General features: G+C 48.4%; 16 protein-coding genes across 16 annotated transcripts; 9 read left to right on the top strand and 7 right to left on the bottom strand.

Annotated features, from left to right (window-relative positions):
* Positions 1 to 67: 67 nt before the first annotated feature.
* V1513DRAFT_447844 (U6 snRNA phosphodiesterase Usb1) lies at positions 68 to 1,149 on the top strand. The gene is made up of 2 exons (XM_066898454.1): positions 68 to 569; positions 628 to 1,149. The coding sequence occupies exons 1-2, from the start codon at positions 102 to 104 to the stop codon at positions 868 to 870; spliced, it is 711 nt and encodes a 236-aa protein (XP_066752661.1). The 5' UTR covers positions 68 to 101; the 3' UTR covers positions 871 to 1,149.
* Positions 1,150 to 2,999, top strand: V1513DRAFT_447840 (CDP-alcohol phosphatidyltransferase-domain-containing protein; the record flags this gene model as incomplete). The annotated part of the gene is made up of 4 exons (XM_066898453.1): positions 1,150 to 1,403; positions 1,533 to 1,594; positions 1,647 to 2,088; positions 2,136 to 2,999. Coding segments are annotated over exons 1-4 (1,211 nt in total), but the record flags the coding sequence as incomplete, so codon positions are not given.
* V1513DRAFT_447839 (uncharacterized protein) lies at positions 2,954 to 4,670 on the bottom strand. The gene has a single exon (XM_066898452.1). It carries the CDS (start codon positions 4,625 to 4,627, stop codon positions 2,993 to 2,995), a length of 1,635 nt encoding a protein of 544 aa, XP_066752659.1. The 5' UTR covers positions 4,628 to 4,670; the 3' UTR covers positions 2,954 to 2,992.
* A 68-nt stretch (positions 4,671 to 4,738) lies between these two features.
* On the top strand, positions 4,739 to 5,882 carry V1513DRAFT_480059 (RNase P subunit p30-domain-containing protein). Its single transcript, XM_066900322.1, has 2 exons — positions 4,739 to 4,959; positions 5,010 to 5,882. Exons 1-2 carry the CDS (start codon positions 4,839 to 4,841, stop codon positions 5,783 to 5,785), a joined length of 897 nt encoding a protein of 298 aa, XP_066752658.1. The 5' UTR covers positions 4,739 to 4,838; the 3' UTR covers positions 5,786 to 5,882.
* Positions 5,883 to 6,064: 182 nt separating this feature from the next.
* V1513DRAFT_381539 (P-loop containing nucleoside triphosphate hydrolase protein) lies at positions 6,065 to 8,333 on the bottom strand (the record flags this gene model as incomplete). The annotated part of the gene is made up of 3 exons (XM_066895075.1): positions 6,065 to 7,933; positions 7,987 to 8,146; positions 8,197 to 8,333. 3 exons carry the CDS (start codon positions 8,331 to 8,333, stop codon positions 6,065 to 6,067), a joined length of 2,166 nt encoding a protein of 721 aa, XP_066752657.1.
* A 565-nt stretch (positions 8,334 to 8,898) lies between these two features.
* V1513DRAFT_402109 (uncharacterized protein) lies at positions 8,899 to 10,317 on the top strand. Its single transcript, XM_066895522.1, has 3 exons — positions 8,899 to 9,129; positions 9,203 to 9,622; positions 9,677 to 10,317. Exons 1-3 carry the CDS (start codon positions 9,021 to 9,023, stop codon positions 10,171 to 10,173), a joined length of 1,026 nt encoding a protein of 341 aa, XP_066752656.1. The 5' UTR covers positions 8,899 to 9,020; the 3' UTR covers positions 10,174 to 10,317.
* Positions 10,272 to 12,101, bottom strand: V1513DRAFT_447835 (C2H2 type zinc-finger-domain-containing protein). Its single transcript, XM_066898451.1, has one exon. The coding sequence runs from the start codon at positions 11,943 to 11,945 to the stop codon at positions 10,449 to 10,451; it is 1,497 nt and encodes a 498-aa protein (XP_066752655.1). The 5' UTR covers positions 11,946 to 12,101; the 3' UTR covers positions 10,272 to 10,448.
* A 124-nt stretch (positions 12,102 to 12,225) lies between these two features.
* On the top strand, positions 12,226 to 12,882 carry V1513DRAFT_447834 (magnesium transporter). The gene is made up of 3 exons (XM_066898450.1): positions 12,226 to 12,398; positions 12,480 to 12,601; positions 12,704 to 12,882. The coding sequence occupies exons 1-3, from the start codon at positions 12,267 to 12,269 to the stop codon at positions 12,783 to 12,785; spliced, it is 336 nt and encodes a 111-aa protein (XP_066752654.1). The 5' UTR covers positions 12,226 to 12,266; the 3' UTR covers positions 12,786 to 12,882.
* On the bottom strand, positions 12,744 to 14,033 carry V1513DRAFT_447831 (HAD-like domain-containing protein). Its single transcript, XM_066898449.1, has 4 exons — positions 13,531 to 14,033; positions 13,379 to 13,473; positions 13,204 to 13,322; positions 12,744 to 13,149 (listed from the first exon to the last, which is right to left on the bottom strand). Exons 1-4 carry the CDS (start codon positions 13,859 to 13,861, stop codon positions 12,975 to 12,977), a joined length of 720 nt encoding a protein of 239 aa, XP_066752653.1. The 5' UTR covers positions 13,862 to 14,033; the 3' UTR covers positions 12,744 to 12,974.
* A 121-nt stretch (positions 14,034 to 14,154) lies between these two features.
* On the bottom strand, positions 14,155 to 16,770 carry V1513DRAFT_447829 (GLE1-like protein-domain-containing protein). The gene is made up of 4 exons (XM_066898448.1): positions 16,293 to 16,770; positions 15,256 to 16,238; positions 15,069 to 15,200; positions 14,155 to 15,008 (listed from the first exon to the last, which is right to left on the bottom strand). The coding sequence occupies exons 1-4, from the start codon at positions 16,492 to 16,494 to the stop codon at positions 14,313 to 14,315; spliced, it is 2,013 nt and encodes a 670-aa protein (XP_066752652.1). The 5' UTR covers positions 16,495 to 16,770; the 3' UTR covers positions 14,155 to 14,312.
* On the top strand, positions 16,670 to 17,510 carry V1513DRAFT_447827 (uncharacterized protein). The gene is made up of 4 exons (XM_066898447.1): positions 16,670 to 16,942; positions 17,007 to 17,047; positions 17,114 to 17,296; positions 17,344 to 17,510. The coding sequence occupies exons 1-4, from the start codon at positions 16,915 to 16,917 to the stop codon at positions 17,386 to 17,388; spliced, it is 297 nt and encodes a 98-aa protein (XP_066752651.1). The 5' UTR covers positions 16,670 to 16,914; the 3' UTR covers positions 17,389 to 17,510.
* V1513DRAFT_447825 (Mob1/phocein) lies at positions 17,432 to 18,828 on the bottom strand. The gene is made up of 6 exons (XM_066898446.1): positions 18,646 to 18,828; positions 18,293 to 18,588; positions 18,143 to 18,236; positions 17,963 to 18,090; positions 17,739 to 17,902; positions 17,432 to 17,680 (listed from the first exon to the last, which is right to left on the bottom strand). Exons 1-6 carry the CDS (start codon positions 18,666 to 18,668, stop codon positions 17,600 to 17,602), a joined length of 786 nt encoding a protein of 261 aa, XP_066752650.1. The 5' UTR covers positions 18,669 to 18,828; the 3' UTR covers positions 17,432 to 17,599.
* A 124-nt stretch (positions 18,829 to 18,952) lies between these two features.
* Positions 18,953 to 21,797, top strand: V1513DRAFT_465310 (uncharacterized protein). The gene is made up of 2 exons (XM_066900031.1): positions 18,953 to 19,466; positions 19,522 to 21,797. Exons 1-2 carry the CDS (start codon positions 19,091 to 19,093, stop codon positions 21,354 to 21,356), a joined length of 2,211 nt encoding a protein of 736 aa, XP_066752649.1. The 5' UTR covers positions 18,953 to 19,090; the 3' UTR covers positions 21,357 to 21,797.
* On the top strand, positions 21,798 to 22,848 carry V1513DRAFT_447820 (uncharacterized protein). The gene is made up of 2 exons (XM_066898445.1): positions 21,798 to 22,085; positions 22,146 to 22,848. The coding sequence occupies exons 1-2, from the start codon at positions 21,838 to 21,840 to the stop codon at positions 22,771 to 22,773; spliced, it is 876 nt and encodes a 291-aa protein (XP_066752648.1). The 5' UTR covers positions 21,798 to 21,837; the 3' UTR covers positions 22,774 to 22,848.
* A 571-nt stretch (positions 22,849 to 23,419) lies between these two features.
* On the bottom strand, positions 23,420 to 24,443 carry V1513DRAFT_426188 (NADP-dependent oxidoreductase domain-containing protein; the record flags this gene model as incomplete). Its single annotated transcript, XM_066896156.1, has 2 exons — positions 23,420 to 24,128; positions 24,190 to 24,443. 2 exons carry the CDS (start codon positions 24,441 to 24,443, stop codon positions 23,420 to 23,422), a joined length of 963 nt encoding a protein of 320 aa, XP_066752647.1.
* Positions 24,444 to 25,335: 892 nt separating this feature from the next.
* On the top strand, positions 25,336 to 26,744 carry V1513DRAFT_447818 (formyl transferase). The gene is made up of 3 exons (XM_066898444.1): positions 25,336 to 25,716; positions 25,766 to 25,836; positions 25,892 to 26,744. The coding sequence occupies exons 1-3, from the start codon at positions 25,398 to 25,400 to the stop codon at positions 26,696 to 26,698; spliced, it is 1,197 nt and encodes a 398-aa protein (XP_066752646.1). The 5' UTR covers positions 25,336 to 25,397; the 3' UTR covers positions 26,699 to 26,744.
* Positions 26,745 to 26,751: the final 7 nt, after the last annotated feature.

Raw genomic sequence — 26,751 nt, 5'->3', positions numbered from 1 at the left:
GGTCTCTAATGTTAGAAAATCTACATGACCCGGAAGATCTTCGCTTGTCGGAGTATTATTTTGCCCTGAGCTCCCCCCACCACCAAACTTCTAAAAAGCCAATGCGGAAGCGGCCACCAGACGACTCGTCCCATCCGACGCCTTCAGTGCCGCCGCTACCCGACCGGTTCTTCGACCAGTACGCGAGTGCGCCGCGCGTCGGCGATGACCCTGAACTCCATGGCGGCCGCACGCGCCAGAGCCCTCATATAGAAGGCAGGTGGCCGACCCACGTCTACTGCGAGTGGATACCGACAAAGACACAGTCTACGAGCCTAGATTTGCTCGTACCGCCAACAGCCTTGTCGCTCGTCCACTCGCCTCTCGGCGCCCCATTACCCCTTCACATCTCGATGTCGCAGTCGCTCATGCTAGCAACAGATGATCGCGATGATTTCGTCCGTAGCGTGTGGGCAGCCATAGACGACAACTTCCCGTCCTTCTCAGTCAAGTTCATGTCCGCCGATTGGCTGGTAAATCCATCCTGCACGCGCGAGTTCTATGCCTTACGTGCAATGCCCTCTGATCAGGTACATCCTTGTCCTTGACACCTTCTCACAATCATCTTCATCTAACATCCGCAACCAGTTGGCCGCAATTCTCGACGCGACAAACCACGTCTGTCAATCAATGTCATATCCGACTCTCAACAACGCGGGTTTCCACGTCTCGCTTGCATGGAGACTACCAGATCAAGCCAATTCGAAGCGACCTCGGCGAAGGGACTCGGACGAGCACGAGCAGAGTGTTATTGACACCCTCGAGGTGAAGATTGAGGCTGTCAAGATTAAGATTGGCCGGACGGTCTACCGGAAGGACTTAAAGTTGTAATCGAATTGCTTATTGTTCGTTGTATTATAGTGTTGTATTATTAACTGGCGTGTTGTTGCCGCCTGTTAACAACGTAGTCACTGGCATGTGCTGGATTCAAGACTGTTGGTTTGAGCTGCAACTGAACCGAAATCTGGTTCACTTTGGTTGTCAGGGGGAAATTAGGCGTAACTGGCCCCACTGCGGCTTGAACCAGCACAAACTTCAGGTTGGGTTTGAGACTCGGACCCTGTACTTGCCGCGAGTTAGAGAAATATCCACGTCAATGAAATTTAAACCAACAAAATTCTACACACTCATTTCTAACATTTATACTCCACCACCAGGAGTAGCAGTAACTGCAGTCCTCTATAACTTACATACTCCGTCCGCATCCGCTTCGCGGTATTCTGTTGCTGTTTTATTTTCTTGATCGTAACCTTCCCGCGGCAAGCTTGGATGACACTGCAGCATCCGAGGAGCCAACGCATCCGTTAATTTAACTGTACAGAACTTAGTACACATCGGCACAATGTCATTAGGAGTTTCACTAGGTCAGTCCCATATTTTTTATTTGCTTGCGAGATACTGGGCAGCCCTTGCATTTGATTGTTGGGGGGGTTGCGTGTGTAACCGAGGCATCAACGAATAAACACTCGCAAACGCGACTGACAGGTTCCTAGAAAAAAAGGCAGAGCTGATCGACTCCGAGACGCTGTCGCATCTAAGGTCATACAAATACTCTGTACGTATTTCCATGTCTTCTAAACTACCTTTCAATTCGGCTAATTTGCTAGTCCGTGGACAAATCCTTCATTTCGAACTACATCCTCCGACACTATTGGAACTACTGCGCGCAGCTGATGCCACTATGGCTGGCACCTAACGTGATCACTCTTATTGGCCTCATATTCATCTATATCAATATTCTCTGCATCGTCATCTACGTTCCAGATCTCGTGGGTCCCGGCCCCTCATGGCTGTACTACTCATTTGCGGCTGGACTCTGGATGTACTCGACTATGGACAACATCGACGGCAAACAAGCCAGACGGACGGGATCATCGTCGCCTTTGGGCGAGCTCTTCGATCATGGGATTGACTCTTTGAACTGCACACTCGGCGGCCTCATTGAGACCGCCTGCATGGGTCTGGGGCCCACTGGTACCGGCGCGTTCATTACTATGGTGTCCTGCCTCGCGATGTTCTTTTCGACCTGGGAGACCTATCATACTCACAGTAAGGATTCATTGATCGAGGATTCCTAGCTGCAAGCTGACTAAAAGCTCTTTACCTTGGCTACTTTAACGGCCCGACTGAAGGCATCATCATCGCCGTCGGTCTCATGATCATTTCCGGCGTCTTCGGTCCCGAGATCTGGCAAAAGACACTCGGCGATATTCTGCCGGTTCCCTCCTTCCTTCCGGCTCGTGTCGGCGGTACTCGTTTGCGCGACATTTTCGTCACCGTCGTCGCGCTCGCCTTCTTCACCGCTCATCTCCCATTCTGCGTTTACAATGTATACAAAGCACGAAAGTCACGGCACAAGCCATTTTTGCCGACGCTCAGGGAGTGGGTTCCATTTGTGTGGTCCGCCCTGTCGGCTTATTTCTGGCTCAACAGTCGGTATTCCGTCGTGCTCTACGAAAACCACCTCGTCTTATTCGCGCTCGCAACCTCGTTTTCTTTCGGAAGAGTGACGACAAAGATCATATTAGCCCATCTCACAAAGCAGCCATTTCCATACTGGACAATTCTGATGGTCCCGGTTTACATAGCACCGTTACTCTTCAACTGGCTGCCATCGGTCGGTGTGACGCAGTTCACTGGAAAATTCGAGCTACTTTACCTTTGGGCATACGCCATATTCAGCTTTACATACTTCATGGCGTGGGCCCGGGTGGTTATTAACGCTATTTGCGACTATTTGGGGATCAATTGCTTTACGATCAAAACCCCTGCGAAGGTTAACTAGAATTACAACGTATAGATCGCTGCATTTGGTTGGCTAATTCGTAGTTTTTGTATAGAGGACGTGCCTCCCCCTCGCCCCAAGGCACCCGGCCGCGCTATGATGGATCTAGACGGGAATGTAATTATATCATGAAAGTACTATCTATAAATATTTACAAGCTATTTACATCTATAAATCCGTCTGAGATTGCAAAACCTTTTTAACCCACTCAGCGTTCGCGTCATCAATGAGCAACTGTCGCTGCTGCGGCGCATCCAAATGCAACTTTCTCATCCTTTCCGCATCTCGCGCAATCTTGGCCTCCTCCGCAGGATCTATATCCGGCTCAGACCACTCGAACCCCTGTCCCTGCTTAGCCCAATACTCCTTCACAACGTTATCATACGCATCATCGCCCAACCTCCGGTCGCGCACCGCAAGCTCATGCAACACCCGTCGCGACACATCCCCTTCGTTTTCCACACGCGCGATGTCCATGTCGACGATCATGTTGAGCATGCGCGACTCTTGCGCATGCATATACCATGTAGTTTGAAAAATACCGTGGCGCCAGAGAACTTTGCCACCGTTATCACCCGGTCTCGACGCGCACGCAACAAATGCGAGAAGCGAAGAATTGAGTAAGTATGCTATAATCATAACCTTAATCACTCCGGTGTTCTCTAAACCACCCGTGACAAGTAAATCCGATTTCATAAACACGTCGGCTAACTCGACCACGCCAGTCGACCCGGCAATCCACATCAGCGCTGTCTTTTGCCACCACCGTTTGACGTACGACAGCCACTGCGGACTATTCGCTGTCAAATCCACGATCTTGAACGCGCAGTCAACGTCCTCGTCGCGAAGACATTTGCGGAACGGAATCATGTACGTAGATTTCGAAATCACGCGCTGCTTGTTCTCCTCGCGCTTGTAGAAGATTTTCATAGCCTCCAAAGCTCGCGAGGTATCTGGTCGCAACAGAAAATACTGCCGTAATAGAGCGTCGTCGACGATTGTTTGCGGGAAGTTCAGAATGTCGTAGATGAGTTTTTCGGCGTCCGCCACGTTGCCTTCGAGCATTTGGTGGGTGATCGAGCTCGGAGGCAGAGCACCGCGTTCGTCTGTCCACTTCTTGACAAGAAATTCTAGTGCTTCCAGTGCGTCGCCGGTGATTGCCGCGGGGACCAGGTCCGTTGGTGGAGTGCAGAATATCTCAGACTCAACTTTAGCGCGGATGGAGTGTAATGTCACCGGCTCGTCCATGAAAATGTTTGTAGCTGGGATTACGCTGCTGATCTGTTTCCGAGATGTAGCCGCTTCGAGTGAGCCTGTGGTGGACGGCGAAGAAGATTGCTTGGGTGCGAATTTGAGGAATTGCGAAATGAATGTGTCCGCAGGTTTGTCAGCGCTCGAACGCCCGTCTGTCACACTATTCGCAGCACTAAGTTGTCGAGATATTGGCGACTTCTTGGTATCAGTCTCTCGACATTTTCCTGACGAACTAGTCGCAAACCGTGGACCAACGAGTGCTTCTTGTCTTCCTGGAGCGACAGCGTCCGCCGCACTCTCCTTGCCTGCGTCCGTTTTCATTTGTGAGCTCGACTTCTGCTTTTGCAATAGTGCATTCTTCGATGCAGGCTGCTTCGCAGTCTTGCTTGTCTTATTCCTGTTCTTGTTCTGACTACTGGCTCGTTGTGTCGAGCTCGCACTCAAACACCGCATCGGCGGACTTTGGTCAGCGAACTGTCTCTGACTCGCCAGTCGCAGTGACGGTCTCGCGTTGTGAAGAACCAGCAAGCGTAATTGCACCGGCGTCATTGTGTATATCTGTAGGCGAAGTCTGGAATTAATATTGTAGATGTTACGGATGAGGGGTCTCGGAGTGAGCTCTGCGCGCCGCGCCGCTCAACCTAAATTTTCTCGCCGGCCCATAGCGATATTTTCCAAACCCAAACAATGATTTTACATAGCATCGTAACACTACGTTAAATACACCGGATCGAAACAGCAGATATTATAGGAAATCGGCATGTTCTACGATCTCTGCGTGCCGTGGCCAAAAGCTGTGACCGCGTCGTCGGCGGTCGAGTATACCCGCTCTTCAGGGCCGATTCCTGATCTTTTCCGCACAGTCGCGACGCTCCAAGCACGTACGTGCCCTTTCTTTGTTCACTAAAATTAATCTGACCTCTTAATGTAGTTGGCTACACGACAATTGCCTACGACTACGAGCTCTCCGGCAAGATCGGATCAAACATCACGTCGCCGATCCAAGAAGACGTGTTCTCAGCCTCGCTACCCAAAGTGACATTTCTTAGCCGAATAACAATCCTCCTCGACGACGCCGCCCAGTCACAAGCACTCCCTTCTTTGACCACCAAATTCGACATCCTTGCCGTCCGTCCGACAACTGAAAAACTCCTACTGGCCGCATGCACGTCCCTAGACATCGACCTGATCTCACTGGATCTCTCCCAACGCCTGCCGTTCTACCTCCGCCATCGTACCCTCGGAGCTGCCGTCGCACGTGGTATCAAGATCGAGATATGCTACTCCCCGACGACGCGTCAAGCCGATAACAACGCGCGCCGGAATTTGATCTCCAATGCCGCGGCGCTATTCCGTGCGACAAGGGGAAAAGGTATAATCATTTCTTCTGGGGCTACCAGCGCGTTGGAGTGCCGTGGGCCGTACGATGTTGCTAATTTGGCGACATTGTGGGGGTTTACGCAGGAGAAGGGCAAGGCGGCTGTTGCGGGGGATGCGAGGGCTGTTGTTGTGCATGCGCGCATGCGGAGGCGGTCTTATAAGCAGGTTGTTGAGATAGTCGTGGATGAAGACGAGTTACGGGCGACGGGCAACAAGAGAGCGGACAAGAAAGAGCTTCAAAAGCGGACGAGGCAAGAAGATGAGGACAAGAAGAATGAGGCATTACCACCTAAGGCATCAAAAAAGCGGAAAGCAACTGACTCATAGCTAGTAATTTACCGAAACATTGTACATTATTTTGCATTATATCTTGGCATTGTACTATATCGTCACGACCACAATTAGAAAAATAGTCTATTTCATATATACGTTGTAGGCTGTAAAACAAAAAATATCACCCAAGAGTAGAGTATTTACATGAGACCCTATCGAAATCGAAACCAATGCCGTCCTTTTCTCCATATGTCACATATTCGAACATGCACAAAACTATGTACAAAATCTCCTTACATTATAATCGATGACGCCTCAGACTTTTACAGTCGCTCAAACAGTCGCATCGGGCTCCATCTCATCATGGTTCGGCTGCACGTGGATCTGGCCATCCGCAACAGTAACCACAACCTTCTCGCCGGCTCGAATCTGTCCTTTGATGAGGTACATAGCCATCTGATTCAACACTGACTTCTGAATCAATCTGTTCAACGGGCGAGCACCATATAGTGGATCAAAGCCTTTATTAGCGAGCCATTCCTTCGCTGCATCGTCGACCGCCAACTGCATACGCCTATCATGCAAACGTTCCTGAACTTCAACAAGGCGGATATCCACTATTCGTCGCAGCGACTCCTTCGATAGTCGGTTAAATACCAAAGTCTCATCAATCCTATTCAGAAACTCAGGTGGATACAACGCGCGAACTTTCTCAAGCACCTTCTTCTTCGCTTCCTCACCGACTCTACCAGACGTTAATTCCTCCTCGCTACCGGAAACTAAATATTCCTGGCCAATGTTGCTAGTCATGACAATAATCGTGTTGCGGAAGTCGACTTTGCGGCCTTGAGAATCTGTCAAGAAGCCTTCATCAAGAACCTGTAGTAACAGTTTAGACACATCCGGGTGGGCCTTCTCAAACTCGTCAAACAGCACAACAGCATACGGCTTTCTTCGGATGGCTTCGGTCAATTCGCCGCTCTCGTCGTAGCCGACATATCCTGGTGGCGCCCCAACTAGTCGAGATACAGCAAATCGCTCTTGGAATTCACTCATATCAAATCGAACAACAGCACCTTCGTCGTCGAACAAAAACTCCGCGAGTGCCTTGGTGAGTTCGGTCTTACCGGTGCCAGTCGGACCCAGGAACAGGAAACTAGCAACCGGACGTTTCTCATTCGTGAGACCTGCCCGCTGGAGACGGACGGCGTCAGCGACGGCATGGATTGCCTCGTCTTGGCCAATGACGCGCTGTTTTATAGAATCTTCCATATACAATAATCGATCTCGCTCGCCGCGCATGAGAGATTGTGTGGGAATACCAGTCATTCTCGAAACAACACGGGCAATGTCGTCAGAAGTAACGGCATCGTGCAAAAGAGACGCGCTTCCCTTGCCGTCACCCTCCTTTGGAACCAACTTTTCAAGCGCCGGAATCTTTGAGTATCGTAACTCCGAGGCTTTAGCAAAGTCGCCTGTCCGCTGGGCGATCTCCAATTCGATTCTCGCTCGTTCAAGATCGGACTGCGCTGTCTTGATCTGCTCCAGTTCCACTTTTTCTTTCTCCCAGATCTCGGTCAACCGCTTGACCTCCTCCTGCTTGACCTTCAGATCCTGCTCGAGCTTGTTGCGTCGTTCGACTGACAGCGGGTCGCTTTCTTTCTTGAGGGACTCGAGCTCGATCTGAATCGTCATGATTGATCGGTCAAGTTCCTGGATCGGATCAGGCTTGGATTCCTGCTGCAATCTAAGCGCTGAACATGCTTCGTCAACAAGATCGATAGCTTTGTCAGGGAGATATCGATCAGTGATGTAACGGTTACTATAGGTCGCGGCGGTAACAAGAGCAGCGTCAGTAATACGGACACCATGGTGTACTTCGTAGCGTTCCTTTAGACCTCGCAGAATACTGATAGCATCTTGAACTGAAGGTTCGTTAATCAGCACCGACTGGAAACGGCGCGCAAGAGCAGCATCCTTCTCGATATATTTTCTGTATTCATCCAACGTGGTGGCGCCGCAGCACTGCAGCTTACCGCGGGATAAGGCTGGTTTTAGCAGATTGGACGCGTCGACGGAGCCATCTGCCTTGCCGAGACCAAGTAGAATATGAAGCTCATCGATAAACAGAATAATCTTGCCTTGCGCGTCTTCGATTTCTTTGAGGACCGCCTTCAGACGCTGTTCAAAATCGCCACGATACTATAATAAGTTAGATCACAAAATCCTCAATACAACTGCCTGATTCAAATTACCTTCGCTCCAGAAATCAGAGCGCCGAGATCGATGGCGATGACTGACTTTTCTTTCATACTGTCGGGGACTTCACCACGTACAATTCGCTGAGCGAGGCCCTCCATAATGGCAGTCTTACCCGTGCCAGCAAGGCCAATTAGTGCTGGGTTATTTTTAGTCCTGAACAGTCGTTAGCATGTCATGATGATACATATATGCATAATAAGCACCTTCTTGACAAGATCTGGATTGTCCGCTTGATCTCTTCATCGCGACCAATGACTGGATCCAGCTTTCCATCGCTTGCGAGCTTCGTTAGATCTGTGCCATACTGTTCCAACGCACTACCGCCACCTCCCAAATTCATGTTGAAATTGCCGCCGTTGGGGTTGACATTCCTCCGATCGCTGCTTCCACCGACAGCTAAGTGGTGTGATGTGGTTGAGAATGCTCTGGCAGCCGATAACGAGGCTGGAATAAATATTCCGAACTGGGCCTTGTTCTTCGTGTGCTGTGACCGAAGGACCCGCGAACTGGTCGACCACAGTCGCGCGATAGAAGAGTTCCGAAGTTGTGTATGCTGGAGTACTCGCGCAGTTGAAGACAGTCCGGGAGCGGACCTCAACAGTTGTCTGTTCATCTTGCAGCTTGTATGCAATAATAAATCAAAAAAACGATAAATCCGAATATCTATGTAAGGAAAATATTGTCAAAACTGGAGGAGAGACGCCTTAATATGTTGAAGATAAATGGCATACGGTTAGGGTCAGTTCCAGAATTCTCCATAGACACTGGAAAAGCTTCCTTTTTAGTCAAACGCTTGAACCTTAATATTAATTTTCTTGATAAGTTGCCGATAATAGTAAGAGCCATTTCTCCTGAACTCGAGAATTGCTGATTCAAAGAATCTTATGACAACATAACTTCTCGATAGTTCTGCACATATATCCAACCCACCGCCCCATAACATTTTGACGTCACAGGCATTCCATTTATATAGTGCCGTGTCTTTCGAGTATATATTCGTATAATATATTCCTTTGGAGCCGAGATCATGTCCAAGATCTGCACGCGCAAAGGCTGCGGAAAGAGATTGGACAAGCCAGACGAGAGCGAGTGCTGGTATCACCCCGGACCGCCAGTATTTCACGACGCCCTGAAAGGTACGCTTGTTTATAATCTCGAACGTAAACTCGACTAGCAACAGTAAATTTTAACATTATATACATTGTCTAGGCTGGTCATGCTGCGAGAAACGCGTTATTTCGTTCGATGAATTTCTAACACTGCCGGGATGTACTAAAGGCGTTCACACAACCGAAGTTGCCGCGCCAGCACCCGCACCGGTAAAAGAAACCCGCATCGACGAACCGACATCAATCGACGAAAAGGGTGTGGAGACATACGGTAACGCGCCAGCAAAAAGTTCAGGATCAGGATCTGTTCCCAATCTGGAGCCATCACTTGCAATCACTCCAACCAAGGAGACTCTGAATGATGCCGCAAAGAAGCTAGATACAGTATCACTTGAAGATCCTGACGATGTGGAAATTCCCATAGGTTCTAAATGCAAGAGGAATGGGTGTAACGTGACTTTCGACGGTACGAATCGCGATTCCTGCAGGTTCCATCCGGGGACTGCTATATTCCACGATGGTATGTACAATTTTCTTTGTTAGTCTAGCTCTTGCTCTGAACTAATGAACCTAGCTTCCAAAGGATGGTCGTGCTGCAAGCGGCGAGTACTGGAATTTGATGAGTTCTTGAAGATACCGGGTTGCATGACTGGAAAACATTTATATATCGGAAATAAGGATGAAGGTAAGAAACAAGAGGAGGAAGTAGTCGAATGTAGGACGGATTTTTATCAAACTCCCACAACTGTCATTGTCTCAATATTTGCAAAGAAATGCGATGAGTCAAAGTCGTCCATCGAGTTCTTTGAAGACTCGTTAGCACTCGATCTCCTGCACCTAGGCACTAAGCGATTTAAGACAGAATTCCAGCTATACGGTCCAATCGTACCCGAGAAATCCAAGTACAAAGTTATGGGAACAAAAGTGGAAGTCACTCTTGTCAAGGCAAATGGCTTATCATGGGGTGGTCTACGCGCCGGTGAGAGTGGCGCTGGCATGATCAGATTTGGCGTGACTGGACGAACGGGCACGATTGGCGGAAAAGAGATTGTTTACCGGAATCAATCATAAAATTTGTTTTGGCGTTTAAAATGATGTAATTATATATATGTAAGTGTAGTAAGGTGGACAGTACGTATAGAGGCGCAATAAATTGAACTGAATGAAGTTGCTTGATATGCGTTTGTACAGAATTTATTAATGCATAGTGGACATAAGTTTCAAAACCAAAAGCACCATTGACCCCACAATAATGATTCATACGAACAAATCAATGCACTAATTTACTTGCCCCACGCACCATATAAAGGACATGCCCAAACAAAACACAATTCGCAAAAATTTGTTTAACCTCCAAGCATGGGATCCCTATAATGCTTCTGTTGATTGACGTAGCGTTGCTCCCGGCGAATGTCTCTGTTCTGTTTGTCACGCTGATCTCTCCAGTCCTTCTTCGTGAGTCGTTCCTTGACCGGATCACGAGAAATTGGAGCCAACATCTGTCGCGAACTAGCTGCAATAACAGTTCCCTGTCCTTCACGAGGCTCGGTTGTAGGTCGCAGTGACTGTCTGTAGTACCTTGCAAGCGATCTATGACCGATCCGTAGACGAGATAGGGGCAACGAGAGTTCGAGTCCTGTAGGATCGAGAACGAGATTGCTTTCGGTGCGACGCTGTGGCCCGACATTAGCAACTTGGACAGTCTGCGCATCATCCTCAGCAGATCCGTCTTCTGAAACAACGTCATCCCAGTCATCTTCCTCCTCATAATCGTCAGGATAAGACGACGAGAAGTCGTAAAAACTCGAAATTTCTAATTGCTCGTCTTCGGTGTCGTAAGAAATCTTGCAATGTTGCTTCGCTATCATGTGGTCTCGAACACTATTCAAGCTTCTGCCAATGAAAGAGCAGTACAAGCACGCATTGCCGATCGACACTTTTTCTGACAAATAATTGATAAGTCCTTGTAAATCAACAAGATAGTCCTTCTCCGGAACAAAAAGACCGTGATCGTGCTGCATATGAGAAACGGTAGCCTCGATATCACTGAAATTTTGCGCTGAGCAGAAAATGCAGGCGTTGATAGGCAACTTGACAGCACTCTGTAACTTCCTTTCAATAATAGAGTCAATATCCTCGTCCTCGTCCTCCGCATCGAGGCCGGCCACAACACTCGACACCGCCGATCTGACTGAAGGACGAGCAAAGTCGCTCGCTCCATCATCGATAATGCTATCCAAATCGTCTCCGGTAACAGACGCCGTGGTAACAGAGGACGGAGCCTTGTGCCGCCGCAGGGTCTTCTTGCTTCCACCTGCGACTCTGCCATCTCTGAACCCAAAAGCATGATACTGCGGAGGCTGCACAGGTTCACCCAGAGAAAACGTAGATGACGCTACACTCCAATCTGGGCTATGATCTCTAGCGCCAGAAATAGTGGATGCAATATCATCGTCCTCACGCAGTCCCAACTGCTCCGCTCGCTTCAGGTTCTCTTTGTGTCGTGAACTGGACAAATGATTCTCGTACGCGCCAGCAGACGTAAACCGCTTATTTCCACATGCACGACAGATTTGCACAAATGATAACTTCTCTTCATTCTTCCGCGTGGCGTCCATCTGCTGCAATACTCTCTCGGCGAAGATTTCCGCAGAGATGGGGGGTAACGTCGCGACTCGTCTCTTCAAGTTATAACGATGCCAATCTGTCTTCATGTGTCGTCTCTGCATATCCGGCGTAGGAAAACCAACGCCGCAGCTATTGCATGTAAATAATGCTGCGTTCGGGGTTGCGGATGATCCCGAAGCAAAGGGTAATGGCGATGACGCTGTAACGGCTGACATTCTGCGTGTGATATAAAGGCTGAACGACTATATTTTTGGTGAAATCCCTAGAACGCAAATAACAGTGCTCAGTGGACTAAATATATCTATTTTTTTCTATTTGTAGACCAGCAACTATGCTGAATAACAGTACCGGTTGGTCGATGCTGATAAACCAGATCCAAAAATTTGCTTTAGTGGTTCGTAGTTGGGACACGCGCCATAACGTCATACCATCAGTCACGTGACGTTAGGTATGCTTGATGATGGATGGATATATATCTATCTGCAACTCGTTGTGGTACGTTTGTAATTTACATCACATCAAAGCACGTCCACGACATGTCGTTCGTCTCAACCGCCATCACGGTGTTTTCATTATTACTGCTCTTTCATGCTGGTTACTCCGCGTATGAGTTCTCGCACTATCTGAAACACTTGACGGTAAACAGCAATGCTACACTTCCAATTGATGTAAGTTTGCGAGTTGAGCATTGACCTAGAGATAGTAGTTGTCATCAGTGGTCTGATGCTAACATGGGCGGCTGGGTTCAGATCATTACCGAAACTATTGTGGCTACGTGCTTATTTGCTCTCGGTCAAGTATTTGGAGCGGACAAGCTAAGGCCGGTTTCGTTTGCAAAGTGGGCAAAGGGATTGGAACGGGAAGGGAAGAGGTATGTTGCCATCAAATTTTGTAGTGTCAATATCTCTTTGCAGATGCTCTCTGGTGTGACTATGCTTCAAATGCTGAACATGCTAATGCTGAACATCGATAGTCCATTTGCTTTCTTGGAACGACGGCCCGGTTACATGAATGTGACGAAACTACGTGAAGAATATGCATCGACAAAGAAGTAAGAGATTCAAATTTAGATAGCGTGGTTTGGATTGCGAACGTGAGGTAATGGCCGCATTGTACGATAATATTGAACGCACTTTAACAAAAGCAACAAAAGTTCCTCAATCGCCATCGAGCAATTGGAGGGTCGTATGTACGCTCCCGGCGCCATGCGCAGAAGTAATGCGACTGAGTACCATCACATCTCTCTACTCTGCGGTCAATTGCTTATATAACTCTACGAAATCTGATACGAAATAGTCGACTTCTTCTGGGCTTGCAGTCCTTCCAATATCTTCGCCTCTTCTTACAACGTAGGCGGTGTACAAGCCGTTCTTTTTAGCAGCTTCGAGATCGTACATATGAGCGGCTACCATCAAGACACTTATCAGTTATCGTTAGTTCAAGCTTAGTTCGACTGAAACACAGAGAGAATACTTTTCCGGCTTCAACTGAAGATAATCGGTTGCGCCTAGATATACCATTGGTGACGGTTTGTAGATTTTGAAGAGTTCGCTGGAGAACACGACGTCCCACGGCAACTCTGCGTACTTAGCCTGCACAGAAAGTTAGATAACTCGAATACAGCATGGGTTAAGAGACGCTGGCTTACCATGTCTACTAGGAGTCTCATGTTTCCATTGGACAAAGTCCCGATGATGAACTTGGATTTGAGAAGCGTGAGACCTTCGACTGTATCATTCCATCCTATACCAAAACATTGTTAGGCCTGAGTACTCATTAATATTTATATATATTAAACACCTTTGAGGTAATGCCAAGCAGTAGCAATATCATCCTTTTGCTCTTCCGTCCAGACTCCTTTAATCCCATGTCTCTCAACTAGGATGTCCAACGCCTGTCTGTACTGCTGATCCACAGACAGGAAGGAATTAAAGACAGATGCCGCATCTTCTTTCGAGTTGTCAGAGACGAACTTGAAGTAGCCGTCGCGCCATTCCTGTGTGAATTCGTCCCAATCAACTGAGGTCTTAATGGATTCTGGACAGCGGGCAAGAATATGTCCCTTGACGGAGGTGCGCCAGTCGACGACGGTACCGAAGACGTCGAAAAGTATGGCCTTTATCTCCGGCATTGCTCGATAGGTGCGATATCAGTTTTCTTCCCGTTAACGGACGTAGGATTTCATGGGATTGTGTGGCAAACTCGTAAGATGATCACTTATTTCTGATAGGACTGGAAGTCGCGCATAAAGCGCGCCTGAGGTGCTATTCTTTACAGGTTGGTTGGCGATGTCAACATTCGGAAGTTGGTCGGTACGCGGCGCGGGGTAAAGGAGCTGTAAATTCTAAACCCCGCGTAGCTGTCTTTACCGGCCAATTCATTTCTACTCGCATTGCATTCTCCCGTTCAGACTTCGCCTCTCAATAATTATTGCGGGTTTCATTCCATATGTCCCATCGAGTTATTTATAGTGTTGCTTTTGTACATTGATGTAATTTGAACGCCCCGTTACTCTACATATGCAAAATTCCCAAGATTACAAGTCGCTGCTCTGAAATGAGGGCCGTAGCGAGTTAGAACCCCTATTGCTCTTCTGGTCTCACTAATCCAGTCTCTCCATGCTCCAGCCATTGTTCTCCCAATATTCTTAATCTTGCCGCCGCTGGATATCTCCTGTCACTTGCTGCTCTTGTCCAAGCATCCCATACAGTGGTCAACAGCTTCTGACCTTCCCTACCGTAAGCAATCAAAAACCGTCTCGCAGTCAGCTCCCACCACGACGCCATTACCGTAAAATGCGCGTTTGTAAGACTCGCCGGCGGCAGGTTGAGCATTCTTGAAATAAATGTCCACGAATGATACAGCGGATACGGGTGAGAGATATTCGAGTTCAGGGGGAACCCAATCTGTGTCATGACTCCCCACACGGAAGCGATCCCACCCATGCGTTCACAGTACATGGCGTCATCCTCCCATTTTCCCTCAATACGTTTATATCCCATCCGTATACGTCCTTCTTCAGTATCAATCGAGCAAGAGTAGCCGATAACATATGGACATTTTTTGACGATCCTGGCGATCAAAAGGTCACGGAGCTTGTCATGTTTAGACATCATAAATACCGCAAGTGTGCCAAGAGGAAACGCACTCATAGGTGAGACTGTAGTTTCCGTCTCTGCCTGCGAAACAATAGATTTCGACAGAAAGTTTAATAGCCAGTTGTAACAAAGATCAGACTTCTCTTTTGCCTCGTCTATAATGACATTAAGCTCGCCAAGCTAGTAAATTCGTTAGTCACACCATACTGTAATACAGACATACAATCGCCAAATACTAACAATTTTTCGAATCTGCTGACGACTGTTTGTAAGCTGCCCCAGCTTTGGTTTCACCTTTCGCTTGTTGGTGGAGCAATACGTTTTTAATGCCTTGTCTGAGGCGACTGGCGCCAAGATGTCGGATTTTATGTACTACTGACTGTTAGTAACTGAAGGTATAAGCAAGTGTCAGAAATCAATAGCTAACCAGAATTAACTTATGATAATAATCCTGCTCTGCTTTTGCTTCATCAATGTACTGATGTACAGGAGGCTCCGTTGGAAGTTCTTTGGTCCCGACTGCTGTAGTTACTGCACTAAAACCCACCTCGGTGTCGTCCAGAGCGGCAGTCCTATCGGTCACAAACTTGCTTTCAGTAACAGACGGCAAAGGCTTTTGTACAGACACCTGCACTATCGGTTCCGGTTCTGGCAGGTTATTAGCTTCATGGTCTGATTTCGTGGTGCTCTTCGTTTTCGCTTCTTCTGATTCCTTGCGTTCTTTTTCCTGTCGCTCACTGGCAATACGTTTCTGAATAGCATCCAGAGCTCTTTGTCGTGCCTCAGCTTCTTGTCTTTGCTTGGCTTCCTGTACCTTTGCCTCTTCGCTCGCTTCGCGTTCCCTCTTTCGTTGCAGTTCACTTTCTAATCTTTGTTCTTCCAAGCGGGCCTGCTGTTCCTTCTCTTCTAGTTCCTGTCTCGCATTCTCTTCGCGCTCCCGTCGCTCGGCGTCGAGACGCGCTTTTATCTCCTTTTCTTCCCTGTCCTCTCTCTCTTGCTCTTCACGTGCTTGTCTTTCCTTCTCTTCAGATTCTTTCCGCTCCTTCTCCAGATTCTCTTGCTCGAGTATCTGCCGTTCTATCTCCCGTTTCCGAGCCAACTCCTTCCTCTTAATCTCCTCCAACAACTTCCGTTCTTTCTGTATGGCATCTGATATGCTATTCCACATCTTCGTAGACTTTGAGTTCCAATACGAATGCTCGTCGTGCAGCTGATTCTGATACATCTGCCAATTGATCTCACGCTGCTGCTTACCATATTCATTCTCGAGCGACAAGGATTCTTGCATAGTTTTGTCCTGAGCTGCGCTCCATTTCGATATCATGCTACAGACCATTGCCATGTTCTCTTTGACTCGTTCGGTAGAAGTTAATCGTGCCCGTCGAAACGGAGACCGAGATAAGATGAGCTCTATATCGCGCGTTAGCCGAAACATACCGTGTATAGTTCTGCATTAAGTAGTACCTAATTGACTAGCATCTAAAGGTTGTAAAGTCACAGCCAGTTGTGCAAAACTCTCGGGCAAAACATCGTCCTCTTGTGCATGATTCGTAGGCACATTCTCCTGATTGATCTTCACGGTTGTAGATATTGACTCAAGGCCATTCTCTGCATCCGCGGCTTCCGTGTCTACTGCGGGATCGATGATGAGAGAGTATACGCCCATGCTGCTTATCACGATTGGTCGAGGTGATTCGACACTGACAATTCACAGTTGTTAAGCGCGACGTAGGTATATATGGCTTTTTCAATGCACAGATGTCATACCAAAGACACTGTCTCTTTGGCGCAAACAAGAAGCTGGTTGTGGACAAATCAATCTAAAGAAAACCGATATCGACTATAAGTGTCCTGCCTGGAACACGGATCTTCGAAGCAGAATTCCCAAAACTTAAATCAAATCGTGAGACCAAAAGCCAACTATCGAGAATTTCAACCACACACACGACCTCAGTCTTCCGGGTCAATGTCTCTAGTATAGTGTTCTGGACACTCTACGGCTTGATATCCGTGATATTTTGATTGAGATCAAAATTGCGTGCTCGGTAATTCTATCAAGTGCCTCCTTCTTAGGACACGGTTGACAATGTCCGGGCTAGCACAATATGTTGGAAGTACGTTTTTGATCCAAGGTCTATCGTTCTTCAAGACTTTGACTGTTAACTATTAATGCTGCAGAAGCGGTAGTGGTAATTACGTCCGATGGACGGCTTTTCACGGTAAGATCAAAGATCGGCAGTTATCATGCAAATCCCTGTAATTGAGACATGCTGACTGCATTATAGGGAATATTACAAGGCTACGATCAAACTACAAATATTATCCTTGAATCAGCGAAAGAACGAGTAATAACCCCTGACGCGCCTACAGAGGTCCTGGATTTGGGATTATATTTACTAAGAGGTGAAAGCGTTGCATTGTGCGGGTTAGTTGACGATGAAATAGACTCACAGATTGATTGGGATAAGGTGAGACAACCCTTATTATATTTTGTCATTAATATTGATCCTTGTAGGTCCGAGGACTGCGGCTAGGCGAGACGAAAAAGCTGGGACTGTAGAATATGCCACTTTGCAAAGGAGTACAATGACTTCATAGATTCGTTGAATGACCCATGTGTATATTATTTCATTTGCGGCTACATTTATGGTACATTGTATAGTTGTATAATCAAGAACCCATATATCATATCGTGCTCCTACAATACTGTCCGTTGTCTATCAGTCAGGAAACCTCAACAACAGATATATCTTGTAACCAATGACACCCATTTAAACCTTGCCCTGTGCCTCAAACGACTCAATTAACTCCCGCAATGGCTCCGTGTCCCGCCTGTCCAATAACTCGAACTCCTATTTCAGTCATGAGCTTCTTCCATTATTAAATCTACTTTTAGCGGCTCCAACTAACCTTTGAGAAACTGATAAAATGCGCAAAAAATGAGTTCCAATGAGCCTCCAGATTCATGTGCACGATTGCATCAAAGTGATTGTAATATATATGTGCAAATATTCGGAACAGCTGCTTAAATATGTTCTGTAATGTTACTGGAAAGCTTGGGGGAAATGGCACGCCTACAATTGCCAAAAGCGTTAGATCTCTTGCTGAGAGCGAACTTGTCCAAATAAACATACCAGCTTTTGTGGGGAATATTGACTGATCGTTGAGCTTATTGTTTGTCCAGGTGAGGACAAGATCGATATATCTTGAAGCAGGAAATCGTATTTGCTTTTTAGATCCATCGAGCCATGTATAGTCGAACCTGCATATGATAAAGATTAGCTTGACGGAGGAAACGAATTCATGGGACATACCCTGGTCCTGCACTCATGGCCGGACAAGATTGTACAGTGCAAAACTCCGATATAATTCCATAAATTAAATTTAAGTATGTAAAAAACTCGAATGCTAAATGACACAGTTAGAGACAGGTAATGTTCAAATTGTCACAATCGTCGCTTTACTATTCAGGGCCAACCATTCACCCATGTCGACATATTTCGGCAGCACTACAATTGTTTTGAAACTGCCTTTTACTAATGCAGTACGAACAAACGGTTGTGACAGGAACATAGGCTTTGGTACAGGGGGGACATATTGGTTGCTGGAAGACGCCTTCAGATGGTTCGACGAGTTGGAGATCGTGGACTGCACAGAGGAATGTGAGCTGGACGTCCGTATGAATGAGGCCTGTGTGAGCGTTGATTGTTGCTGCTGTTGCTGTTGTTTGTTCTTTCTAGACGACCGACCGAAGCCGCGACTACAAGGAAATAGGTCAGATATATCTGGTGAAATATGATTGAGCAATTACACATACCCGAAGTTGTTGAAAAAGGACATGGACGGTGATTAAGTAGTCAAGATCCAGTCACTGCTCGTTTATATGAGATCAGGGTAGGAATACAAACTACTTTGTATTTATTACGACTGATTATCAATAATTGAAGGCAAGGATGTCTTTTCAATTGTTACCTGTATGTGCTGGATTGAAATAAGGGGCGCAGTAAAGTCCAGTCGACACGCGTTTTCAGTGATGGAGATGGAGCGCGCCTGATCACCACCAACTCACAATCACTAAGTCACAGACAATCTAACCACAGTAACGCAACATCAACACTTAAGATCACCGAATAAGCCAGAAAGCCAGAAGCGGTTACCCATCTTTATCAGTTACTAGACATACTAACAACTCCAACATATATTGCGACTACGCAATTTTCTGTATCTGCACTGTTCTATACGTAATTACATCCTAATCAGAAATGGCTGGTCCGCCGCCTCCGCCGCCTCCACCACCTCCTCCTGTAGGAGTTCCACCACCACCCGGACCACCACCCCCGATGGCTGGGGGTGGCGGGAGAAGCGCCTTACTTGGCGAAATTCAACAAGGAAAAAAGCTGAAGAAAACAGTCACCAATGATCGAAGCGGTCCAGCAGTTGGGGGTCGAGCTGTCGGCGAGTCTGTTGGATCCAATGCATCATCTGCTTCCCATCTGGCACCGCCTGTGCCACCTGCTGGTAGATCTAGATCGAACTCTGGCGATGAATCATCACCTATGGCTATGGGACCGCAGTTAGCTGGCTTGTTTGCGGGCGGAATGCCGAAGTTGAAGAGCAGAGGTGGAATCGATACAGGTGGTAAGATGATCTCCGATCCCCATATTGGGCCTAAATATATTGACTTGATGAATAGCGTCACACATCTCTCCTGCTCCATCTGCGCCGCCTCATCCATCGGTCCCGAGACGACCGGCTCATCATAAGACGTCGTCGTCCGTATCGTCTGTATCGTCTGTAGCGAATGTGAGACCTGCTTCACAGGCTCCGCCGATTCCGGGATCTGCAGCACCATCAATTTCATCAGGCATTCCTCCTGTGGCACCGGTACCGTCGTCGTCAGGTCCACCTGCGCCGCCATTGCCATCGTCTGTCCCGCCAGCGCCGCCATTGCCATCGTCTCTCCCGCCAGCACCGCCCTTGCCATCGTCTGTTCCGCCAGCACCGCCATTGCCATCATCAGCAGCTCCGTCAGCACCGCCAGCTCCTCCATTCCCTTCATCAATTCCGCTGGCACCACCTCTACCATCGTCGTTTGCTCCACCGGCACCGCCGCTACAACATCCTCTGTCCGCGACCCAAGCTCCGAAAGCGCCTTCCTGGATACCACCGGCACCTCCTCTTCCACCTTCGGCAGCACCTCCTCTTCCATCTGCGGCAGCGCCGCCAGTTCCAACCTCCTCACCATCACTTCCATCATTTATAACACCACCTGTTCCTACGACCGCGGCGCCACCGATACCTTCTTCTGGGCCGCCCTCATCGGCTCCACCTGCATCGTCATTACCTTCTTCAATCCCACCACCCCCACAGCTGCCGTCGACACTACCACCACCACCTCCAATTCCATCGTCTGGACCACCAGCACCCCCTTTGCCGTCGTTAATTCCACCGGCACCCCCGTTACCATCCTCCCTATCTAATAACATACCTGGCTTGAAGTCCCCATCTCACGCAGAACGTCCAGTACCGCGTAGTGCGCCGCTGCCGCCGCCTCCAGTACCTTTCGCAGCCCCGCCTCCGCCGCCTCCTATCCCGTCGTCTGGCAAGTCAGCAACATCGTCGTCCAATATTATACCACCGCCTCCACCACCACCATCGTTCTTGAAGGCCAGTGGTGAATCAGATATTTCCCCCGCGCCGCCTATTCAGTCGTCTTTCACTGTGGCGCTAAATGCATCTATAGCAGGCCGACATCGGGCCTCTAGTTCTTCAACCTCAACGTCGATTCCTGGTGCACCTCCGATTCCAACTTTGCAAATATCAACTCCTTCATCGGCGCCGCCAGTTCCACCGCCTCCACCGCCAGCACAGCCATCGTCTGCGCCCACAGCACCCCCACCACCAGCACCTCCTCCTCCTCCTACGGTTGGCGTTGCGCATGCTGATTCATCAGACACTGATACCGATGGATTTGATGATGATGACGATTACGACGACTCCGATTCGAGGCTATCAGCGCCGATGATGCCAGTGCAAAGTATGCTGTTCCCCGCTTCGCCGCCGCCGCCGCCGCCTCCACCACCACTCCCAGCAGTATCCTCTGGTTCAGCGGCGATACCGTCGCCGTCTAGCCTGGGATTACCGCCGCCCCCTCCTCCGCCTCCGCCTCCGTCTACATCTACCAACGGCCGGTCGTCCGGCGGTCTGCCACCTCCACCTCCACCTCCGGGCCAGCCAACATCATCTATCGGCAGCTCTCACTCGCCATCAAACTCCGTGTCATCGTTTAGTGGTCGCTCTTCGCGTCGTTCCGCATCAGCAGCATACCGAAACATCCGCGAATTAAACGCGAGCTCATACACTATCGCGAATAACGGCAATGGCGCACAACGACTGGATATTAACGACTCGAAATACAAGTTCAAGAATGATAAGGACCTGCCGAAGCCGAGAAAGTTCGAAGGAAAGGAGAAGTTGTATCCTAGCGGCCGAGGAAGTTCCGTGCCTTTGAGTTTCTCTCTGTTTTGATAAATTATGACAACCAACGGTTTTAGCGTCATATGTTGCCGAGAACAAATAGTGACTACAATGTGCATAGATCTGGTGAAGAAATACTGTAGCGATTTTATCTGCATGCATATGCACTTGAGTGTTTGTACCAATTATTAATTTTGGTTTATATTGATTGATTTTGCCGAGAGAGTAGAGTTTTGTTTAGGGTTTGTGCATTATGGCGTGATATGTATATGGGAAACTCGTTAAAATATTGTTTGAACGATTTAGCTGCATGGCAATGTGCTAGATAGGTCAACAGCAACGGAATCTTGAACCCACGGTTTCCAGTGTAAATGGGTTAAATGTTAGAGTGGTTGAATGAAATGAATTCAAATTTTGCTGTCCAATTTTAAAGGGTATTGTACCCATTTTATCCGCCATATGACGCCAGCTATTACGCCCTCGACTTGGAGATGCCAGAGCATTTCATTTCAACTACACTTTGACAGAGACAATGTCATATCCACCGGTTCCGCCACAATCTCAGTATCAGTCGCTGCTACAGGGTAGCCTACCGCCGTACCAGTCCACGCATTCCAGTGCCCCACCACCATTACCTCCGCTTCCTCCAGCAGCGCAGCAAGCTCAATGGAGCACCGTCGCGGGACCGTCGATGCCGCACGCGCAGCAACAGCAGGTGACAGGAAACAAAGGGCCTGATTATCCGGGAGGACTTCGGAGTGTAGCAGGCGTTCCTCGTTTGTGCGTATTTCTCTTATTATTATGCCTACGGACTAGTCAATAATTAACGACGAGTTACAGGGACCATGGCGCGCCTCCATCGCCAATTCCATCGCCAGCGCAGTCACCGCGGCCGGGATCCATTGGTTCGCATTCGCATCTATTTATGCCGCCGGTTCTCCAGTCTAAGAATCGGCAGGAACTGGCGGCGTTAATACAAGATGAGGAGACATTGACGGCACTGTTCCAGACTACGCATCCGGCTATCGCGCAGCACTTGGAGAAAATATCAGCACTGTCGACGCAGGTCAAGGAGACCACGTCCAGGATTCTTGATAAGGAGAAGACGATAGCAGATGCGCGAGCGCGGACCGAGAGTGAGTTGAAGGATGCGCAGGATATGGATGCGAAGTGGCGCGAGGTCGAGAAAAGGATGTACGACGCGCTCGCGCCATATTCGTCCGCACGACTACGGGTGAAGTTGGGCTCTGCGACTGAGGAAGCGGAGCATGTTTCTGAGGCACTGGCCGGCAGTTTTCTGGATATTGGGGGTGCATCCCGTATGCATGCTTCTGCTGGTGTCGATGTGGGGCAGTTTGTGAGAGAATATCGACGGGTCAGACGGATTTATCATTTGAGGAAAGAGAGACTGGATAGGTGGAATGAGGAGAGAGTTGGTGGGGCTGGGAGAGTACGTAGGTTGGATTAGATAGGTATCTTGGCTTTGGTTTGCATTTGGCGTATTGTTCGATAGTGCTATAATATATAACAATGATTGACGACATAGAGCGCATTACGACTCTAAGCCCGGCTACACAGTATGGCAACAAAGTTATAGTATCTAGCAAGGGAAACGACGATGGCCTTGTACGCAAAATCGCCAAAGTCAAACTATGATTCCCGGAAAGAAACGAGGTTGCAAACAAGCGACAAGGCAAAAGGATCGAACTAAAAAGAATTTTCAACGAGGGACTAAATAACAGATCTGAAGGACCTTTAGGCAGATCAACTGGTATTACCATGAGGTCCCGTGGTCTGCCAGAGACCTCTTCGGCTGCGCCGTATCGGAACGAGTAATCCTCCAAAGGCTACAAGTCGGGTCGACGGTCGATCAGTTAGAGTAAAGAATGCCTAATACATATAACCCGGATATCCAAGCCATACCATTGATCAGAGCGACATGTTAAACAATAGATGGTCACAGACAACTCACGACAGTTTAATCAAATCTCTTATGGTAACTCATCAAGGATTTATTTCTATTTCAAATCAGAAAACATGGATATAAACCCGATAAATACCCAAACAACAAAGTGGCTCAACTTTTAAAAATCTAACACCCAAGCACAAAGACATTAGGCAAATATGTAGATCTTGCCAGGCCAGTCAGCAGGGTCGTTGAATCGCAAGCCGACGTTGAGACCGGAGATCTTCTCGAGCTCCTCTGGAGTCAAATCGAAGTCGACGTGGTTCAAATTCTCGGCCAGCCGCTTGGGATTGTTGGACTTCGGAATAACAGCGATGCCTCGCTGAGTGGCCCATCGGAGAAGGACCTGGGCGGGGGTCTTGCCGTGGGCTTTCGCGATCGAAGTGATAAGATCGGCCTCGAGGAGGAGACAGACTGATTTGGCGACAGGGTGGCCGAGCTCGAGGAAGGACTGCGGGCCAAATGAGGAGTAGGCTGTGACGGCGATACCGCGCTGTTCAGCGAGAGCAATAATCTGAGACTGGGTAAGGTAGGGGTGATGCTCGATCTGGAGGACGGCGGGAGGGATCTTTGCGTAGCGGAGGAGATCGATGATGAGAGCGCCGGCGAAATTGGAGATTCCGATATTCTTCGTGTAGCCGAGCTCGACGGCCTTCTCCAACTCGGCCCAGGTCTCGGAGATGGGGACGTCTTCAAACTCCATGGTGCCTGCGTCGGCATCGAAGAGGAGATTTGGGGGGTATCGAACAGCCGGATCAACGTACTTCTGAGCAATAGGGAAGTGGATCAGCCAGAGGTCGAAGTAGTCGAGACCCCAGTCAGCAAGGGACTTATTGGTCATCTCAAGCACGTGTTCTCTGGCAATTGTTAGCATTGTCGAATCGATAATGGTACACAAATTGAGATAAGATAGCGTACTTTGAATGGAAAGTATTCCAGAGCTTGGACGTGATGAAGAGCTCCTCGCGCTTGACTAGACCGTCCGCAATGGCGCGGCGGACACCCTCGCCAGCCTCCTTCTCGTTACCGTAGTCCTGGGCACCGTCGAAGAGTCTGTAGCCGACCTTGATGGCGTTGTAGACGGTGTCGGCGCAGCTTTCCGTAGGGACCTTCCAGAGGCCGAACCCGACCAAGGGCATTTTCTGGCCAGAGTGTTTAAGAGTGATAGACATTATTTTGGATGCGAAGAGTCTGGAGGAGACAGAGAAGTATCTAGAGCTGGATGAGTGGTTAAAGACAGATCGCACTAGTCGGTGGTGGCTGAGGATGAGTAGCATGGGGGAGGCTCAACCGTTGGTAGCGGGGCGCCTTTATGAATACAACGCGGCGCTGGCGGCATTGTTGCATTAAGCCATCTCCGCTCTTATTATTACGTAACCATATTTTACCAGCACAGTTCTTCCAAATAGTGCGAATTTCGGTCGCCTCTCGGTTCATCTACATCATGAAATTGCTCCCCTACTTATATTGTCCAATGTGGAAATATGGAAAGTAGAACTTGGTCAAAGGGAATGACTGCCGCTTTCGGTATCAGCTCCGGTCTTCAAATGCCGACCCCTGAATCCATCCCTGTTCCAACAATGCCACCCGAAACTCAACCATAAATTGCCTAATTATTCTTTCTTGGCTTCGTCATTAGCTTCTTAAGTTGACATCTTAATTATTTAGCATGCAGGACTGTTAGAAGGCGCTGGATCTGTGTACATTCGGTTTGATTTGTTGTCCAAAAGGAGTACATATATTTCGCAAGCTGGCTCAGGCTCAACCAATTGCATCATATTCGATCTCGTTTCTAAGTTTGCGAAGCCTTAATTATGGTTCTCCTTCGGTCAATAGTACACATAATATCTCGCCCTTTATACCGGCGATCTCCACAGCAGGCTTTGCCTGCAAAGTCATAGTAACAATTACAAATCATTATTCGTGGATACAACTATATAGTAACTTTCGCTGTATAACTAATCGAACAAATGGCTTTATCGAATGGGGTTAGGGTAAACTTTCGACGCGACTCAGGTTGAACCAAAATCAGCCGCTTTTCGGTGTTAATTCTTTAAGTTGCTGGTTACTGAAAGCCTGCCCAATATTAGATTAATACATGAAAATCTCACTATCTTACCAATGAAATGCCTTTCGCTTCTCTCCACACGAAATGCACTGTCAGCGCCGTTGACGCTTGTCGACTACTCCGCTGTCCACACACTGCCAGAGCCTCTCTTACCCGCAACGTATACTACTACGACAGACAATGTCTCTTCAGCACGCGCGCGATCCAGGAGAAAGCTGTTCGCGTTATATTTTTCGGCTCGGACCAGTTTAGTATGGCGTGTTTAGACGAACTAGTAACTTACAAAAAGCAAGCGAAAGACGCGTTCGATGTCGACTTGCATGTTGCAGTGCGGAAACCTAAACGCGCCGGCCGAAATCTGAAGCAGTTGAGGGAAGGTATGTAAGTTGCGGATATATGTGGCGCGTACGTGTCTGATAGGTGTAGTTCCTCTAGCGGCTCTTGCGCGGGATTATGGCCTACCTTTACATGCAGCTGAGGAAACGGAAGATTTCAAGGTACGTCAGTATTGCCACTATACCGTCACCAATCCTAACCCAAGGTGCCATACAGAATCTCCAGGCTTTAGGATTTGACCTCGCTGTCGCAGTGTCCTATGGCAAACTCATTCCGTCCTCCTTCATTCAATCAACAACTTGGGGCGGCATCAACGTTCACCCATCATTCCTCCCCCGACATTCCGGCCCTGCACCAATCCAGTGGGCGATTTACCACAACGACCCCACGACGGGCGTGACAATACAAACTCTACACCCATATAGCTTTGACAAGGGCCAGATCCTCATGAATTCTGATCCCGTGCGGATATACGACACCGATAGCTACGAAACCTTACTCAGCAGATTATGCGTCGCGGCGTCAACTCTCCTGCTTGATTTCTTTAAAGATCTGGTGGAAAAAGTGCACAAACCTGAGGACTTCTGGACTGCCTTCAAACCGGTGTTGGAGCGCAGGTACACGTACTCCCATGCTCCCAAAATCGACCCCGACATGCGGAGAGTCCGCTGGCAGGCCGACACCGCCGAACGTGTCGACACCGCATTTCGCGCGTTTGGCGGACCGCTGTGGACCTTCGCGCGCGTTGTGTCGCAGCGGAAGGGACAGGTTGAAGAGCAATTGCGACGAGTGTTACTTTACGGTGTCTCCATGCACGACCGTGGTGATCCCGGGCACACCGATCAAGATCTCGAGGAGGACGTGCCCCCTGGATTCGTCAAGTTTGAAAATAATGATGGTTCCATGATCGTGCAGACTGTTCGTGGGAAAGTTAGAGTCGAAAGTGCCAAGATTGAAGGCCGTCAGAAGAAATTGAAGGCTACCGATTTGGTGTACCCGATTTTCATGTCAGATAAGGATTAGTCAATTTTACTTGTAAATTGTAGAAATAAAGCATATTTATAAGCCATTCTACC

This window comes from Lipomyces chichibuensis (assembly GCF_038497645.1).
Source record: "Lipomyces chichibuensis strain CBS 12929 unplaced genomic scaffold V1513scaffold_24, whole genome shotgun sequence".
Taxonomy (NCBI): Eukaryota; Fungi; Ascomycota; class Lipomycetes; order Lipomycetales; family Lipomycetaceae; genus Lipomyces; species Lipomyces chichibuensis.
The sequence above is the reverse complement of the archived record's forward strand: the minus strand, read 5'-3'. Positions and strand labels throughout refer to the sequence as shown.